Here is a 17,458-nt window from a genome sequence, read left to right on the forward strand (position 1 = left end):
TGATCTTTGTTTGGTACATTTGTACACCAATTTGCTTCACGCGCGTGTGGACCCAGCACAACCTCCTACCATTTTTTACACTTTATTCTTGCCTTTAATACAACCAAACCTCCTTGCTCCCCCCTTCTTTTTTTTGGCTTTGGGATCCTTCATTTCAAGGAGCTTCTTTGTTAGTTTTTTGTTTTTGTTTTGGTGAGGAACCAGTTTTTTTTTTTGTGATTCTAAACCCTGGTTATACTTCTCCTTCTAATCTTCGCAAGGTATCAACCCCCAAACATTGTGCTACCTGATGTGCGCCGTCTGAAATCAGAAGCGTAACCTTGAGTGAATGAGATGAAGAGCCCTCAAAGCAATAAAAAAAATATTTTCTATTTGGATTATAATAAGGCTGGGCTGATTGTGTTTGCTGATTATACATATTTGCTTCTATTTCTTTGTCAATAGAGAGATCAGCAATGTCCTCTTCGTTCTCCGCCAAAGCCAAGGCTGGGTCCCTTTGGCCATCCATGTCCTTCTTTTCTTTTGCTCCTCGTATGTCTTTCTCACCCTTTTCCTCCTTGCGACCCCCTTCGCCCTCTTCCCTCTTGTTAATCCTCTCCATCAGCTCATTCATCTGCATCGCTCTTGCAGAGTCTGCACCCTCCTTGTCTCCAGCAACTGCCTCCATCTCTACATTCTCGAAATCGCTTGTCCAAACCCAGACTCAGGTCTTGAATATACCCTCTGAAACGAAAGTCCTAGTTCAAAGCTCTGAAGAAGAAATCGGCTCCCCACTTGAACCTTCCATCATCCACCTACAGAAACGACAGAATCCTTCCACAACTAAACCCAAAAATCCCTCTGCTACCATGCCTACACCCTCACCCTCACCCTCACCATCGCAGATTGTAGCCCTTGCAGACAGCAAAGGTGATATGGCCCTTTTTGGAAAACCATCTGTGATTGGAGCCTACAATCTAACCTCGGGCATCTTGATTTACAGTGCATTTTTGATTCTCTTTATTGGCGCCGTTGGATCTGCCACCTGGAGGCGTGCCAAATATCGAGATCAATTTCGGCTTCAGCAGCAAAATAACATGGAAAGCGGTCGAACAGGTCCTGGAAAAGGCTCTAAGAAAGATGGTGATGGAGAGTTGTCCAAGCAGGCATCCATTAGCAAGCGTGCCTTAATGAAAGACATGGGACCTGGAGGAGTGCTAGGTGCCAATGAGGATATTCAGACAAAGATCGCAGCTGCTAATGGAGCTGGACGTTCATTCGAAGATAGGGACGTTAATCAGTCTGGCCTCGCTGTCCGCTTTGGGGAGAGCAACGGAAATAACAAGCCATCCGCTGGAGCTACTGGTCGTACTGGAGGCATGAAAAAGACAAATAAAGGCGACCCTCATCAAGAAGGTTATGAGATGAATTCGTATGGACAACCCGGTTCAGCGTCTTACTATCAGGACAATCATGATACCACCGACTATAGCCGCCCACCATTAACAGAATCTGCAGATGCATATTATTCTTCTGGAAGTTCTCACTCTGGTTATCTGGAACAAATGGAAGACTATAATTCTCCAAAGTCCAAGGCTACTTCCTCACCACAACCTCAGTACTCGCAACCCATTTTTGTCCAGCGTACCAATTCGAGTCGAATGCCAAAGGCAGAATATCATGATGGTAGTCACATGAGGAGTAACTCGAACGGCAACGCCCAGGTCTCACGGATAGCCACACAAGGACTGCTGGATCGGTCCGGATCCGGTGGACGGTCAGGCGCAAACTCTCCTATTGATGGAGGCATCTCACGTACGGGAAGTAGCGCCAGCTCTGGTCGGACACGTGTTGCACCCAGCCCAACGTTGATGCATCCAACACCCATTGCACGGTCTAACAGCGCAAGACTACCTCCTTCTATGCGTATAAATACCTCTCAAACTTCTTCCAATCTTAGTCAACAAAACAGCAACTATAATAACTATTCGTAAAGTATGTTGGCTCTGAGTACGAACCATGACAAAAAAGGCATCCTTTTTGAGCTGATGAACCTCTTAGCGATATGCACAAAGACTAATATAAATAGAAGCAAATAGCATACTTTTAAAAAACATAAAAACTAAAATACCAAAAAGAAACGTCAAAATTCGCTACCCATCGTAATGTTTTCCGTAAGGAGTACTTAAAAAACTATTTCCAGTACTAACTGGAAATGTCGTCAAGAATCAGTTTTCAAGACGCATGCTATCTGTCTAGATGAAAGACAAGTGATCTCCAATCAATGTGTGGACTAGTCAGACGTGTTTATTCCGACGTTTGCTATGAGGCTTTAAGTGTAGTGCTTCAAAGTAAAGCCCGTAGTAGACTCAGATACCATGTACTTAGCGTTGGTATACACAAGGCAGAGGGGAAGGATAGTCAATTGTATATTCTATAATGCTGTTTGTAGAGAACACACAAAATATTTGAAATTAGGGAATCCAGTATTTTGAGTTGAGCTGATTCAAAGCCACACGGATGTTTGGTGCCATTAAAACCTTTGCTCAAAGCGGAGCTTTGATGATTGAACAATCCATTATTTAATTGCCACGACTCTACTCTTTCTCTCGCTATCAACAACCTACGTACAATCACATATTCATCATGTCTGCTGCTATGGCTGCCCATCTTTCGGTGGTGACTTCTCAGTCACCATCGCTTTCTGCTGCTCGCCAGAAAGTCATTCATCTTTACCGTGATTTCCAACGTGGTGTAAGTTAGAAGGAATATTTATTGCAGGAATTGAAGAGAGTTGATGTTTTTTTTTACAATGAAGGTCAGAATCACACGGAATCTGTGTTGCTCCAAGTTAACGAAGCTCAGGACTGGTTAAAACAGAGGATTGTTTACAATACAGTAATGTGTTATAGATCTCTTACCAGGAGCTTGACGTCCCTCTTCATAGTTGACTTTTTATCAAGCAGGATTGGATTGCTATAGAAAACATAAATTTGGGTGTCTATGAGGAGGAAAGAAGAAAAGAAGGATCCGATTTTGTTACGACACTCGAGTTGACTTGGAACGCCATATTTTCTTTCTATTTTCTCATACCCATTGGAAATTTTTTCCCATAGGTTCCCGAGATCATGCGTACTCATCAGATTGATTTGCCCACATCCCAAATCCGCACTAAGATCCGTGAAGAGTTTGAGCGTCACCGTGATGTCAAGGACTTGGCGGTTATCGACATTTTGTTGCTCAAGGGTCACCAGGAATATCAGGAGACCATGAATGCTTGGAAGCAGGAAACACATATCATGCGATATTTCATTAAGGATGATGCCCCTCCTAAGCCTGAAGGCTTTTTAGAAAAGTTCTTGGCTGGTAGAGACTAAACTAATTTAGAGTTATCAAGACGAGCAATATAGGAAAGTCATAACATCGCCATCTTCATCTTCAGACGCGCATGTGCACAAAAAAAAAAAAAAAAGAACAAATCAATAATAATAAAATAGAATAAAAAAAAAAAAAAAAAAAAAAAAAATACGAGCGACAACATTGCTGCTTGACCAGTACCCCTAGTCAATGTGTCTAAACGCAGACTGAGAAAGATCATCTTGATACGGCGGCAGGAAAACTCTTTACAACACAAAATACCGCGTGACATATTGCAATAAAACAAAATTTCGCAGTAATGGATGAGTTGGTTGATCAAAGAGAAATATTGTAGTGGTGCAAGAAAACTCAAGATGAAAATCTTGGAGTTGAGGGGATCAAGAGCAATGTCGTTGTATGCGGGAGATTGCCATGACGGTTAATCAAGCTTAGCTCAACTAGCATAGTACATTTACAGAAAGAAAGATATCGTTGGAAACGCTCTCGCAAGTAAAGTATGTGCTTGGAGGTATATATCCATTCAAAGCTATTTACTACATGTTGGCTTTAATTACTGTCTCTGAAGAGAAGGTGAGCCCAGTCCAAGTTTACAGAAAAAGAAAGAAAACATATATACCACAAGTACATGTTGTACATGTACTGTACACTTTTGTATGCAATGCATGCAAAAGTCGGCCTCAGTTTACAATACGGCAGCTCTAGCCCAAAAAAAAAGAGTTAAGGACCCCTTCCCTTCCCCCTTTTACTCTTCCCGTCCCAAGTACACCATATGCGATTTTGATCCGCTCCCAGGTTACCTTTTCCTTCCTTCTCTCTCTCTGTCCGCGCTCTCTTTCTCTTCTCCATCTTCTATCAAAAAAATAAAAATAAAAATAAAAAGCACACTCACATTTCAACGCAATCAAATCATCTGGACAATCAAACCAAATTCAAATTCGATTGTTCATCAGAACTTTTTATTTCCATTTTTTTTTTTTTTTTTTGTCAAGGTGAGTTAATTAGAGTAAAAGAAAGAAAGGGGTTCCATCTTCACTACGATATACAATCTTATGATATGGAAGAAAGAAGGGGACTTGACAGACAGCTATATGCTTAATCATCAATCAGGTCGTCGGAGATTCAAGGGACAGACACACCAGATAGAAAAAAGAAATGGGATTTGTACATCTTACTTTTTGCTGTTCATGGTTACCACAATTAACCTTAGTATCTTTTATTTCTTAATGTGGCCAAAAGTTTTTCATTCACACAAAATGTGTCCATGCACCCACTGATCCTGCGCCACTGTCCCTGCACCCTGCACCGTGGACACATTGTCAATTGTCACTTTTCGAGTCAACCAAAAGAGGACTGTGCGCTATTTTACTTGCCCAACCGATCAGCTGCATGATAAACGACCAACCCTCTCTCACTTTCCTCCATCCTTATTGTGTATGTTGTTCAGTAGGACTCTATCTCTGATCACTTTTATTGGCACGCAGTGTTGTAACTACTTGCATCAGTTCGTGCTCATGTAGTTTTCTATTTTATTTTTAATTTTTATGCATTCTTTTAGGCATCTTGGATCCAATTGATTCAACTTCACTCTACGCTTTTTTTTTTTTTTTTTTTTTTTTTTTTTTTAAACGTAATCTTTAATCCATCCTTTCTTACCCATTCGTCACACGATGAGTACTGGTCCTCATCCTGCCAATGTCAAGGACAACCAACAAGCAACAATGTCCAGTAAAGAAAAGAAATCATCAAGCCAATCTAAAAACCAGACACCAGTTCTTATGCCCACAGACTCTTTTCCTCAAAAGCCGTGTGCTCGAAATACACCAATGCTCTCCATTCAACCACACCATACTGAAATCTCCACAGACCGGCCATTAGTTTCGGGCCGACTTCTTTTACATATCCCAAAGCTCGCCACCAAACGATTCCATTTTGTTTCATTGGCTCTCCATTTACGACTCAAGGAGTCTATCGCATGGACGCGACAGGATCTGATTACGTTTGAAATAGAGAAACAAAATTGGTCCCAGACAGTCTGGGATAAAAAGCTCATGCTGCCCTTTCAGGATCGGATAGTGGATGAAAGTGATGAGCCACATGTGGCTGTAGTCATGGAGCCATCGAAAAGCAAAAGCCGGATTGCTATCGAAGCTGAAGAGTGGCGATGGGAATGGTTGATGCCTGTTACAGACAATGAGGTTCGCCCTGAAAGTTTCGAAGGTTCAATGGGCAATGTTTGGTATGAATTAGAGGCAAAGTGTCTCTTCCGCTGGGACGACATAGATAATGAGGGCAATTTGGAGACTGGTGAGCCTCTTCAAATGGTGGAAACAGTGTATGGCACAATGGTAGGCCAAGGATCAAATCGAAGTACGGGGACAGCCATCCTTGAAGGTAACTATATCAGTTATGAACGTTATTATCACGATGAAATGGTCGTTTCTCAGCTCAACTAATTTTTTTTTTTTCCTTTTGTTGGCCATCTCCAAAAATGGTGTAGGCTCGACGAGAAAAGCGAAATCTTTAGCACAGGCCTTCGGAAAATTGCGCATGGGATCCAAAAGCAAGAAAGTTCAACAACCTGGTGATTTTAAAGTCGGAAATCAACACGACGAGTTTATCAAACGTAGTCTTCAGCAAAGAAACGACATCATGCAACAGTTAAACGCCTCAAATGATGTACTAGCAGAAAACAAGGGGGACCTTTTAGTTGCGTCTTCTTGGAACCAGAGCACGCCTCATCTAGGCATGCAATTACAAGACTCTGTAGAGACCAGCGAACCCACTCCTTTTCTGGTACGCAAGCTTATCAAGCTCTATTTTATTAAACCTCCTCCCAGCATATCACTCGGCAGCCCATTCTTCCTGCCGCCGCCTTCTATGGCACTGCCAACCCTTCCAGGCACGCGTCGTTTAAAGGCCATTGTACCAGGAGCGCGTATTCAGGTTCAAGTACAGATCCCTTCATTGATCCCTACCCCAGGATATGCTCGCACATCGCAGCTTGTTCCAGATCACAAAAAGGGGGTCCTTGTGCCTAGCAAGAACAATGTTCAGCAAACTCAACAATCTCAAAATCATCATTTTTATCATAACCTTCATTTTCATCACCACCATCATAGTGACAACCAACAGATTGATCAGAAGAGCCTAGATAGCTTTCAAGTCGCACTCACAGTTCGAAGAGTGACCATGGCCGAAATCAATAAGGATGACCTTTTGAAGAAGAGGTTTCTCAGCTCCACAGGACCAAGTTTTATTTCACCCTTTGCTTCAACTGGCCAAAGTCAATCCACCAACGCAGAGACCGCATTGGGTAAAAAAAATCTGCATGGCTCTAGTTTGTCAAGCTCTAGTCTAACGGATCAGTCTAACACAGGAACTGAACGGACTGAAAACTGGGATCGCCTTAAAGATGAGCAAACTTGGAGGAAAGAGATCCGGGTTCGCAAAGTCAGATGTGAGTTTTGGCAGAAAGAGAGCTATCGTATCCCTGCTCAGAAAAGTGGTGAACCGGAAGCGTCAAGGATAGTCAAATATCCCCTAGGACCAATGTATACATACTCTGAAAAAGAGCAGGAAGAGGGAAAAGCACGCACATCGCTGTACCTGTCTTCTCAACCAGCTCAACTTCAACAAGACGCTTTAAAACAGGGGTCTTCTGCTTCATTCGACCCCGGTGTTGTGGGTGGGGGCACCAGTGATGAGAAGGAGCGCCAGGTGCCGAGCTCTCCCACCTTAAATACTACAAACATTTCACTTCAAGCCCCAGTAGCTCCATACGCTTCTGTTAGGAAAGGGTCGGATGCATCTTTGCACGCCCCTCCCAAGCTTTCTTCCGGCGTACCAGAGTGCGCAAACGCCTCTAACTCAACGCAGCCCTTCATGTTGCTCTTCCCTGTGCGTATGGACTCACCTAAACTTCGCCAGACATTTTCATGGCCTTCCGCTGAGACCCCAGCACCACTATACAACCAGTCACTTGATGTGTCTTCGTATCCCATGCCTAGGGGACTAACGGGCTCCAGTGGTGACAATTTTCCATCAACACAAGCATTGTATCAAATGGCTATGATAGGCACAGCTAATGATGCTTCTGCAGGAGCGTCGACCGGGGAAGCTAAACTTCCATCAGCACCATCCGGACCAAGAGATATAGCACAAAGTAGCCACCCTTTATATTCTCGTAATCTCAATCAACTGCAAGGCCACGGTTTCAGCTCCGCCTCAACTCGAACACGGATTGAAATCAAACATTATTTGATCTTACGACTTTCAATCGATTTGCTAGAGTTCGAGGGAGAGTTGGATCCAGATGATGAGCTTGATTTAAGGGCGATAGAAGAACAACAGCTGCAGCAGGTCAAGAAGAAACAAGTGCTCTCAGCCTACCAAGGCGCATCAGTAGTGCCAGGCTTTAATTCCAACTCCGCCACAAGTACCGATAGCTACCATGACAGGTCGATGACTGGGTTCCCAAATACGAATTCAAAATCGACTTCAACTGCTGCGCCCAAAAGCGAGGATTACGATGATCTTGACGACCATAGCCGTGGCCCTCGTTTACACCGCAGTAATAGTGGGGGAGATGAATCGTTGTATAGCCAATCTAATTCTTTGCTTGGGGTAGTATATGACTTTGAGGGACGGTGTGCTTCAAAGGATTCTCACGAGACTCTTAAGAGCAGCTCCTTTAGCAGCGGCGGACTCAGCCTTCTTTCAGAAGGGCCGGCCGTCGGGGCACTTGGCGCAATCGGAGAAAAGACGTCGTCTCCTGGCTTGGAGACGATAGTGAACCCACTAGCTGGTGGCGGAGGACAATCAACTTTACAGCACCAAGTTGATGCAGGTCCTTTAAGCCATTTTGTGGAGCCGTCTTCGCGTTCTAGTACCCTTATTCGCCATCGATCACCAGCTGTTACGGTGCAAAAGCTGAAAGACTTTGTTATTAGGGTACCCATAAATGTAGTGACACAGGTGGATGATCCTTGCTGCATTGGTACTTCAGATGGAGCGAATGCTGCAGAAATAGGGATTAACACTGCTATCACAGAGACCACCAGCGGAAGCCATTACTCAGATGAAGCTACGCTGAGCAGAGCGATGACTGAATTTGACAGCGAGCACAGATCGATAACAACAGCATATAGCAGTGAAATCGCTAGCACTGATAGTAGTTCTTATCAAGGCTTTTCTATGGATATGGGACATGAAAAAGTACAACGGCATCATTTCAGAGCTGGTCCGCATGAGGAAGAAAGCCCAGAATACGTGGAGGGCCAGTTTTTGGTAGACCAAGAATAAGAAAAGCGTACGCAGCACCAGATGTGTATCTATTGATCATTGTATTTTTTAATATCTTTTATAATATTACATGTATATTAAATAAATAATTTTTTTTAAAAAAAAGCTACTCAATAGGCTCCAATGCATACATCCTCACTGCAAACAATCCCGGAGGAAAGCCTTTCTGCACTTCATCTTTTAAGAGTCTAAGCCCAGACTTTATAAATATCTCATTCCAAACTTGGTTAGACCGGGTCATACTACTGTCTTCTTCATCAATCACAATCCCGACTTTAGCATTGTTTTCCTTGACAAAGATCATACCGCCAGGTTTGAGACCTTTCTTGCACCGGTTAAAAAACGCGATCAAATCATCTACAAATTAAAATAAAAGGAGCAAATTTAACAACGAAGACTTTTTTTGTTGTTACTTGCTGATGACGATGTCTTACCATCTGTCAAATGTCCCAAAACCCACTGGCACCAGATCACATCAAAGCGTCCCTCCCAGCTAGTACTTTCAAAATGAAGATTCTGAAGGCCAGAGCACCGGACCTCACCGACTTTTCCGGCTTCTATTTCCGGCTTCAGGTATTCTTCTTTGGCCTGCTTCACGAATGCCGCACAATTCTCGACTAGATCCACATGATCGAACGCTTTACTTAATACCATTTTGGTCACTCGTCCAATGCCGGCTCCACAATCCAGAACATGAGAAGGACCGGATCCCGGCAAAGGTAGCTTAGCACGCTTTGTGGTTGCCTTATTTACAGTTGATTTTGATGATGATGATGACGCTGTTGCACTTGTTGTGCTGGATCTTTCTACCTTAGACTCAGAGAGGTCCACAAACTCGGAGAGAAAGCGCAGGGACATCGCAGCATCAGGCTGTGCAAGCCGCTCCAGTCCGCCAAGCATGCCATTGACAGTTGCGGGGATGGAGTCCCAATACTTTTCAGCATCAGTGTACCATGTTGAGGACTTTGTTGGCTATAGCCCATTATTGTTCCGATGTTTAATATCAAATATCACCAGTCAAAAAAAAAAAAAAAAAAAAAAAAATGCCGTTGAATCAGTTACAAGGCGCTCCTTTAATTATGTAATCGAATCTACTTTTTTCTGATTCCATGAAGATTATGATTTGAGTGGTTCCTTCGACTTGCCTCCATGATTTGTCTTTGTCTTCTTGAACCAAAGTTGAAAAGGCAATAATAATAATAATAATATGTAATAATAATAATAATAAAAGTCCTTGTAACCGTAACCCTTAATCATTTGTAACAACATCTTTTTTGACTGGAAACAAACAAACGCTGATCTTTCCATTCTTTCCGTTCATTAGCTTTTTTTTCCTTTCGCCACCTCTATGCTGTCCAGAAAGATTCTTTCTACAGGCGCTACCGCCCGTCTCATTCCACTGGCATGTCACCAACAGCAGCAACAGTCGACCCGTGCCTTCACAGTTTTTTTAACGTGTCGTAAGGATGTAGACGTTGAGGCTGTACCGACCAACAAGTCGGACAATCCCAAGACATCTTCTTCAAAACCACCCATCCACACAGCGCGTTATCTCCTCGAAGTAGCCGAGCGCCAAAAACGTCAAGAACTTAGAAAAGCAGGTGGTCGTGGTAACAATATCACTAATGATACATCATCAACAACACCGTTATCGGAGGGTGGCGAGAAACCCCTTCGCCGCTTCAACTATCGGAACCCTAGACATTTTCAGGACGAGGCCTCTTCCTCTAAAAATCCTGCCAATATTCCTGTTTCCCGATTCCAGGCTGCTCCTTCAATCCCATATGACACCACCAAGGAGCTACAGTTTGCAGACAAGATCGATTGGGAAGTTTCTTCAGTCTTTGAATCCCGTCCTGTCTATGCAAATGTCGCTGCAGGCCGTGGAGCAGTTGCTCCTCTCGGCACCGCTGCTGTCAACAGCAACAGCTATAACACTATTCTCCCTGGAACAGCTCTCTCAGTCCATGTCACTGGTGTCCGTGCTAACGGGGATCTGGACCCTGAAGTAGAACAGAGTTTGATACAGGATCTGGCACCCATTGCCAACAACAACGACAAGGATCACCGCAAGAAATCGGACGTGTCCTCTGTTGAGAATCAACCAATTTTGTTCCACCTCACACATAACTATCAGGAGATTTTGAACCCCCGCAATGCAGTCAACCGATTCAATAATGGAGGCGTGAAACATGTTGCCAACATCGGCTATGAAGTCAGCTCAGACGAGTTCAAGGGAGCAGCAGGTGTTGAGGATCAACAGGCAGAAAAGTCATGGAAGCGTCTGGAACGCTTGGGTGGTGATTATACTAGAGCAAGTGCTCCTGGGTCTTTACTAAATTATAAGAACGTTGGCAAGGAAGGTCGAACAGTACTGGATAATGTGGGTCAGCTGATTGGTCAGAATCGGAGCATAGGACTGGAAGATAAGAAAAAGTATTTGAAAGCCGTGGAGAAAGGTTTAGGAAGCTATTAAGCATTTTACAACGATTTGGGTGCGCTCTTCCCCTTCCTTGTGCTGAGCGTTTATTTTTTTGCATTTTTTTTTTTTTTCTTTTTTCTTTTCTTTTTAAAGGCTTTAACAACATAGAGGAAGTAAATATAACTGTTTGTATAATTCTTTTTTTATTATTGTTATGCCTTGAGATGTTCTTCAGACGTGGGTAAGCAGAATTAATGTAGTTGGTAATGATTTTGTTGAGAACAAACCCAACACTATTTCTAAGACACCCTCAATATATGAGATTGAGCAGTCCTTAATACCATTTACCTTTGAGCTCCTGAAGCCTTCAAGGAAGGACCGGAGCATAGTCTCTACAAACTACCTTGGTTAGCTTTTACGGATCTAATAGTGTGAAGAAGATGGTTTGAAAAAGAAATCTGCGTATAGTGACGCATTCAAAACTGCTGATCCGTCTGCAAGAACACACATGAAAGTATTTAACCTTGCACTACTCGTTTATGGGAATGTAAAGCTCGAGACATCCATCAGACTACTATCGTCTCACGATTTACTCAAGGGCTTTATTTATCTGAAAGCACAGCATCCGTATGTCCCATTCAGACCCCGTGTATGCCTTTCTGTCGGTCATCTCTACTTGCGCACTCTTTGTGTGCGTGTATGTGTATGCAGATGTAAATTGAGAGGCAACTGCACTGGATCACATTATGTATCCGCTGATAACACTTTACAATAACAATACGTCCTTGGTGTGGTGCAGGGAATCTTGGTCTAGATATACTCAACGCTTTGACAGAATCGCACCATTACAACGTCCACCTGCCTGCTTCTTTATAGCTTAATATTCCAACTTATTTTTTGATTGCCCCACCGGGAAAGTTGTAAGTTGGCTTGAAAGCATCTCATCCAATTTATTGGACGGATCAAGGGAAAAATGTTTCCAGCTATTGTTTAAGTTTTTTTTTTTTTTTTTTTTTTCTTCTTCAATTATTCGTCGTCTTCTTCGTCGCTTCCAAACTCGGTTCCCTTTGCGACAACGCCCCTATATTGAGACAGATGGAACAAACAATACTTCAATAACGACAGCAAAGCATTATATTATGTTAGAATAAAAATGTAGTGATAGTTAAACCGATATATTGCATACTTTTTCATCCGGGGGTTTAGAGCACTGATGCCTTTGCGCTTCTTTAACAACTGTTCCTTCACCATCATTGCCATTTGTGTATTTTTTGAGTTTGGGCGACCTTTGTTCGCTCCAAGACCGCCATGCAAACCTTGATCCATAATACGAATCGAAAGAAGGAAAAAGCTGTTAATACATATATATATATATATCAGTTTGAAAACGTCGCTTTTTTTTTTTTTTTTTTTTTTTTTTTTTTTTTTCCAGTCTTATAGACTGATAGACTTACCGCTTCCAGCTTTCATTAATTGAGCATGAAGTTTATCAATTTCCCGCTTCAGATCTGCATTTTCAGATTTGAGGTTGTCGCGTTCCAATTTCAAATCGATTAAACTCTTGCCATCATCACCAATTGTGTTGGCTCCGTTTTCTGCTTTTGTGGACTCTGCGCCTGCTTCATTCATACTTGTTGATTCAGATGGTATTGAAGTCCCTCCACGCAAACTGCATCCATGAGCTTGTATGAATCTGGCGCACTATTTGAAAAAAAAAATAAAAAATAAAAAATCTGATTAACATTTGTTAAATCATTATGCTTGCCCTTATTGCTACTCTTTCTTTAAACGACTTACCTCAAACATAAATTCACCAATTTTCTCGCCTCGACTTGCATGATTGACTGGATACATATCAATGACAATGGTTTCTAAAGTGCTGGAGCTACTGCCTGTTCGTGAATGAACATCGTTGTCAACAATGACTCTACATTCCCGTGTACTCATGTCCACAATATGGAAAGACCCTTCCAGAATTGCTCTCTTGAATCGCTTTGCAAACGACGTCCAATTCGCATCTCCTGTGATCGCGATCTAGTATCATTAAACAATGAAAGATATTATCAGCCAATATATATATATATATATACATGAATTCATAAGGATATAGGTATGGATATGAATATGAATAGATCTTTTTTCCATACTAAATCTTCTAGATCATCGCGTCGATATTCACGTTCAAAGTAGGCTTTCCCTGTAAACGCACTAAGGATCCAACCTCCAGCTTCGTCCTCATCCACGTTGTCATCAGCTGCCAAGAGCACTTGTGAATAAAAGATGGCTTTTCCTGTTGTGGAATGAGTTAACTGCACCAATTGATGCAATTCGAAGAGAGGTTGGTACTTTGTCATTGCTACAACTTGATGCCGGTCAACAGATGGTCGGAGTGGCGATGAGGAGAAATATATATTTCTGGTATTAAAAAAAAAAAAAAAAAAAAAAAAAAAAAAAATTGTCAATTCACTTTATACTTAATATTTGGTGGCAAAACAAATTGGCACTTAATAAGGGTACATATACATGTACAGTCACATGAAGAAATTTTACGGCAAATTCTATTTTTTTTGTAATTTTTTGAGCACCCTTGACAAACAGATCATAGACAACATACACAAAGACTTTATCAATCAACATGAAACTTTAGAATTCGTTAAAGAGGTCGATTTTGTTTCTTTATGGAGGTTTTGAGGATATACTGTATGAAAGGTAAAAGTACTATGTGGGTTTAATAATGAGTGTGCCCACCTTTAGCCTTCCTCACTTCTTTCAGCCTGTTGGGCATGGAATCAACAAGGCTTGCCAGTTTCTCTTGTGGCAAATTATTCCACTCCTTAGTAAGAGCTACTGCGAGACTGGGGAGATCTCTTGGTCCTCTGGAGCGCTTATCGAGTGCATTAGCGAGAAATGACCATACACGCTCGATGGGGTTTATATCCGGAGAACATGCTGGCCAGTCTGGAATCCTAGAGATGTTGTTATTTTCACGCCATTCTTTTGCTATCTTACAAGTATGGACTGGAGCATTATCCTCCATGAGAATGCCGCCCTCTACTTCAGCCATAAACCTGATTAGTTCAACTTTATATACATCTTCCACAAAACACTGCCCATCTCTACGACCTCGTTTAAATATAACCAACCGAGACTTTTTGGTTGATGTGAATGCCCCCCAGACCATCAAGGATGTTCTACCACTCTTGAAAGTGGGTATAAGGCAATCGTGGTCGTACTTTTCCTCCGCCGTACGCCAAACTCTTATCTTACGGAAATTCTCGCCAACTTCAAATGACGATTCATCAGTCCAAACTACCCGACTCCAATCTTCATTGGACCAACTCTCGTACTTTTTGGCAAAAGCCAGTCGCTTCTTCATATGATCTTCATTTAAGTATGGTTTTGGAACCGCGATCCGGCTGAAGATACCCAGTGAATGCAATATCTCTGCAACGGTCCTTGTGCACACTTTCTTCGCCAATTGATTGGTGATGTCCTTAAGAGTGGCTCTCCTTTCTCTCTTTGTGCAGCGCACTATGCTCCTGATATCTCTTTCACTCAGTGCTCTTGGTCGTCCTGGGGCGGGGGCGCGAGCGGTGGTACCTCTTTTGTAATATCTTTGAATAATAGTGTAGACCGTTGATCTTGATACATTACGTTTCAGCGCGATCTCCGCATCCTTCATTCCCGCAAGATGCATTCCAACCATGATAGCTTTATCCTCGATATCCAAATTTAAAGGCATGGTGGTTTTTTCAAGTTGTTATTGTTGTGAAAAATGAGAAAAAGAAAGAGAGAGGATGATGCTATCTTCGCGTCAATTATTTTCTAAATTTATTTTGCCGTATAATTTTTTCATGTGACTGTACATGTTTGAATAAAAACCACGTGTTTTTTTTTTTTTTTTTAATGCGTTGTTGTTTCTAGTTTCTATGATGATGGAAAAAAAACAATAAAAAAAAAAAAAGGAACGAACTATGACGAGAAAGAAAAAAAAAAGGACAAAAAAGACAACAGAACAAAGCAAAAATGAAGAGGAAAAAAAAAGAAAGAAAAAAAAAATACTTACAACAGTGCTGGTATAGAAAAAGAAAAGAAAATAAATATAAATAAAAGCTGAGGCTGTTATCTAGGCTAAATATACAGAAACTATTAAGTGGGCTATGTAAAAGAAAAACGAAATCAAGAAGCAATCAACAAGAAACAAGAAAAAAAAAAAAAAAAAAAAAAAAAAAAAAAAAAGAGACACTTCGGTATTAATGATTTTCTTTTGGTGTTCGAGTGGTGAGGCAATGAAGGGAAAAGGATAAAAATAATAATAGTAATAATAATAGTAATAATAATAATAAAATAGCAAAATAATAAAAGTAATAGATGATAAAGGAAGAAAAGGTTGGAGGAGCATGGATTTCTGCCTCTTTTCCTTTTTTACTTGGATCGTGCAGAGAGAGGCTCTCCAGAGATAGAGGCTCTGATTCCACGAGAACGACCTTTTTCAGTCGCAGAACCGGCTGCGGCCAATGAACCCATGGCAGCAGCTGCGACGGGCTTGGGAGTAGACATAAGAGGCAAGCGCTTCTTGGGAAGCTCAACACAGACGCGACGCTTCTTGACATTTTCTTTGCAAGCCTCATCGCAGAACCAGGACTTCTCCGACAACGCAATGCTATCAGGAATAGGAGTCTCACCATGGCACTTCTGATGGAAGGCCTTAGGACATCCTTCGCAACGAACCATGACGTTGCCTGCAAATGACTCTTGTGATTGACAACCGTGACAGACTGTTATGATGAGAAATAAGAAATCACAAAGTCGAAATCTTAATTAGTAAAAATGGCACTGAAAAGAATGCCAAGTAAAAATAAATTAATAGAGTGGCAGGACGACACTTACAGTGCTGCAAGACTGGGCGGATGCGCTGGTCAACAGTCTCGTGGGCGTAGCTAGTCAAGTCTAAACGAGGAAGCTTACAGGCGAAGCCATATCCCTTGAAGTCGCAGCCGTGCTTATTGCACAGTGTGCGCTTGCCCCATGGGCCAGGACGCCAGTTCACACCCTCAGTCGTGCCGCAGTATCGGCACCAGTCAATGTTTGCCTTGGTCAAAATCTGGAAAAGCGTAAGAGGCTTGCCATTTCGAGCATCGGATGATGCTTTGGCAGAAATAGAAGGAGCAGGGGATGCAGACAAGGAAGCAGCAGCTGAGGAGACAGTAGCGGACTCGACCTTGTTAGCCAACTGCTGTTGCTTTTTCTCTGTCTGCAAATTCTGCATTGGCAGAACAACCTTTGTGTCAGGGACTCTGGTCTTGATTTTCCTGCCTGCAGCTCTTTCAACCTCCTCCTTACTAGGACCATGCCAAGTACCTCGACGTCTGTGAATAGTGCGCGAACATAAAAGAGATATTGATAAATATAATGAGAATAAAGTACAACCACATGCAGGCGCATATATACAAACGAAGTCCCTCTTCTTCCATTAACCACCACTATCAATATCAGATGAAGTAAAATATATACCTGACAGGGGCCTCATAATCCTCAACCTCAGAGAGGTCCGAGTCGCTGTCATCACTAGAGCTCATGGCATCAATCTGCATTTGGTTTCCGGAATGATAACCAAAATCAGCTTCATCATCTGAAGAGGAATAATTGTCCTCTGACAAATAGGCATTATGGCCTACCCCCTGATCAGCTTCAACCACAAACAAATCAGAAGGAACGATGGTCGCAGCCATATCCTTGTCTTGATTGATCTTGTGATCATCCTCCTCATCATCTTCATCATCCGAATGATCCAATTCTGGATGGTAATCATATTCCTCATGAGTAGGAGGAGCAAAGCACACGATCTCGGGCATAGAAGGGGAAGTAGGTGTCAGATGGCGAACATGACGAGTCTGGAAAAGTGACCGCTTGCTAGTCATGTATGTGTCCACAGATGACTCTGCATCACTGAGCTCCGCATCATCATCACCAGCATTGGATGCTGGAGGCGATGCTGGGCCAGCAGAAACCATCTCAACTGAGAGCACTCTTCGGCGCTTTGTGGCGGAGATACCACCGAATAGGAAAGCATCTGAATTGCTCAAAAAGTCATACGAGTGCTTACGGGCATTGCAGACGGGGGGTGTGGGTAGACTTGACATGGCAGCAAAGTCTCTGGTATCACAGATAGAAACGGGAATGAACATTGGTCTCTTCATATCGACAATAATATTGGAAGCATCTAATCATTCATATTAGAACAGGCCATGCCAAATAGGCAGGATAGAATTCTGTTAGTCATCCATGATGACCCAGTAAATGCCGACCCTTAGATGAGGGCTAGGGGGTTGTAAAGTCGGGACAAAAAAAAAAAAAAAAAAGGGCAAGGCCCAAGGC

General features: G+C 42.4%; 7 protein-coding genes across 7 annotated transcripts; 4 read left to right on the forward strand and 3 right to left on the reverse strand.

Annotated features, from left to right (window-relative positions):
- Positions 1 to 111: 111 nt before the first annotated feature.
- On the forward strand, positions 112 to 2,005 carry BCR41DRAFT_224249 (hypothetical protein). The gene is made up of 2 exons (XM_022020026.1): positions 112 to 192; positions 445 to 2,005. The coding sequence occupies exon 2, from the start codon at positions 456 to 458 to the stop codon at positions 1,971 to 1,973; it is 1,518 nt and encodes a 505-aa protein (XP_021884265.1). The 5' UTR covers positions 112 to 192; positions 445 to 455; the 3' UTR covers positions 1,974 to 2,005.
- A 549-nt stretch (positions 2,006 to 2,554) lies between these two features.
- Positions 2,555 to 3,435, forward strand: BCR41DRAFT_348403 (hypothetical protein). Its single transcript, XM_022023291.1, has 2 exons — positions 2,555 to 2,733; positions 3,096 to 3,435. The coding sequence occupies exons 1-2, from the start codon at positions 2,626 to 2,628 to the stop codon at positions 3,354 to 3,356; spliced, it is 369 nt and encodes a 122-aa protein (XP_021884266.1). The 5' UTR covers positions 2,555 to 2,625; the 3' UTR covers positions 3,357 to 3,435.
- Positions 3,436 to 5,024: 1,589 nt separating this feature from the next.
- BCR41DRAFT_393685 (hypothetical protein) lies at positions 5,025 to 8,658 on the forward strand (the record flags this gene model as incomplete). Its single annotated transcript, XM_022028586.1, has 2 exons — positions 5,025 to 5,748; positions 5,855 to 8,658. 2 exons carry the CDS (start codon positions 5,025 to 5,027, stop codon positions 8,656 to 8,658), a joined length of 3,528 nt encoding a protein of 1,175 aa, XP_021884267.1.
- A 106-nt stretch (positions 8,659 to 8,764) lies between these two features.
- Positions 8,765 to 9,837, reverse strand: BCR41DRAFT_319287 (AdoMet dependent proline di-methyltransferase-domain-containing protein; the record flags this gene model as incomplete). The annotated part of the gene is made up of 3 exons (XM_022021344.1): positions 9,804 to 9,837; positions 9,093 to 9,630; positions 8,765 to 9,015 (listed from the first exon to the last, which is right to left on the reverse strand). Exons 1-3 carry the CDS (start codon positions 9,807 to 9,809, stop codon positions 8,765 to 8,767), a joined length of 795 nt encoding a protein of 264 aa, XP_021884268.1. The 5' UTR covers positions 9,810 to 9,837.
- A 136-nt stretch (positions 9,838 to 9,973) lies between these two features.
- BCR41DRAFT_348407 (hypothetical protein) lies at positions 9,974 to 11,195 on the forward strand. Its single transcript, XM_022023292.1, has one exon. It carries the CDS (start codon positions 10,007 to 10,009, stop codon positions 11,132 to 11,134), a length of 1,128 nt encoding a protein of 375 aa, XP_021884269.1. The 5' UTR covers positions 9,974 to 10,006; the 3' UTR covers positions 11,135 to 11,195.
- A 785-nt stretch (positions 11,196 to 11,980) lies between these two features.
- BCR41DRAFT_224405 (hypothetical protein) lies at positions 11,981 to 13,190 on the reverse strand. The gene is made up of 4 exons (XM_022020027.1): positions 12,878 to 13,190; positions 12,535 to 12,781; positions 12,267 to 12,396; positions 11,981 to 12,161 (listed from the first exon to the last, which is right to left on the reverse strand). Exons 1-4 carry the CDS (start codon positions 13,025 to 13,027, stop codon positions 12,107 to 12,109), a joined length of 582 nt encoding a protein of 193 aa, XP_021884270.1. The 5' UTR covers positions 13,028 to 13,190; the 3' UTR covers positions 11,981 to 12,106.
- Positions 13,191 to 15,318: 2,128 nt separating this feature from the next.
- Positions 15,319 to 17,422, reverse strand: BCR41DRAFT_224420 (hypothetical protein). The gene is made up of 3 exons (XM_022020029.1): positions 16,595 to 17,422; positions 15,971 to 16,449; positions 15,319 to 15,858 (listed from the first exon to the last, which is right to left on the reverse strand). The coding sequence occupies exons 1-3, from the start codon at positions 17,278 to 17,280 to the stop codon at positions 15,506 to 15,508; spliced, it is 1,518 nt and encodes a 505-aa protein (XP_021884271.1). The 5' UTR covers positions 17,281 to 17,422; the 3' UTR covers positions 15,319 to 15,505.
- Positions 17,423 to 17,458: the final 36 nt, after the last annotated feature.

This window comes from Lobosporangium transversale, assembly GCF_002105155.1.
Source record: "Lobosporangium transversale strain NRRL 3116 chromosome Unknown BCR41scaffold_7, whole genome shotgun sequence".
Lineage (NCBI taxonomy): Eukaryota > Fungi > Mortierellomycota > Mortierellomycetes > Mortierellales > Mortierellaceae > Lobosporangium > Lobosporangium transversale.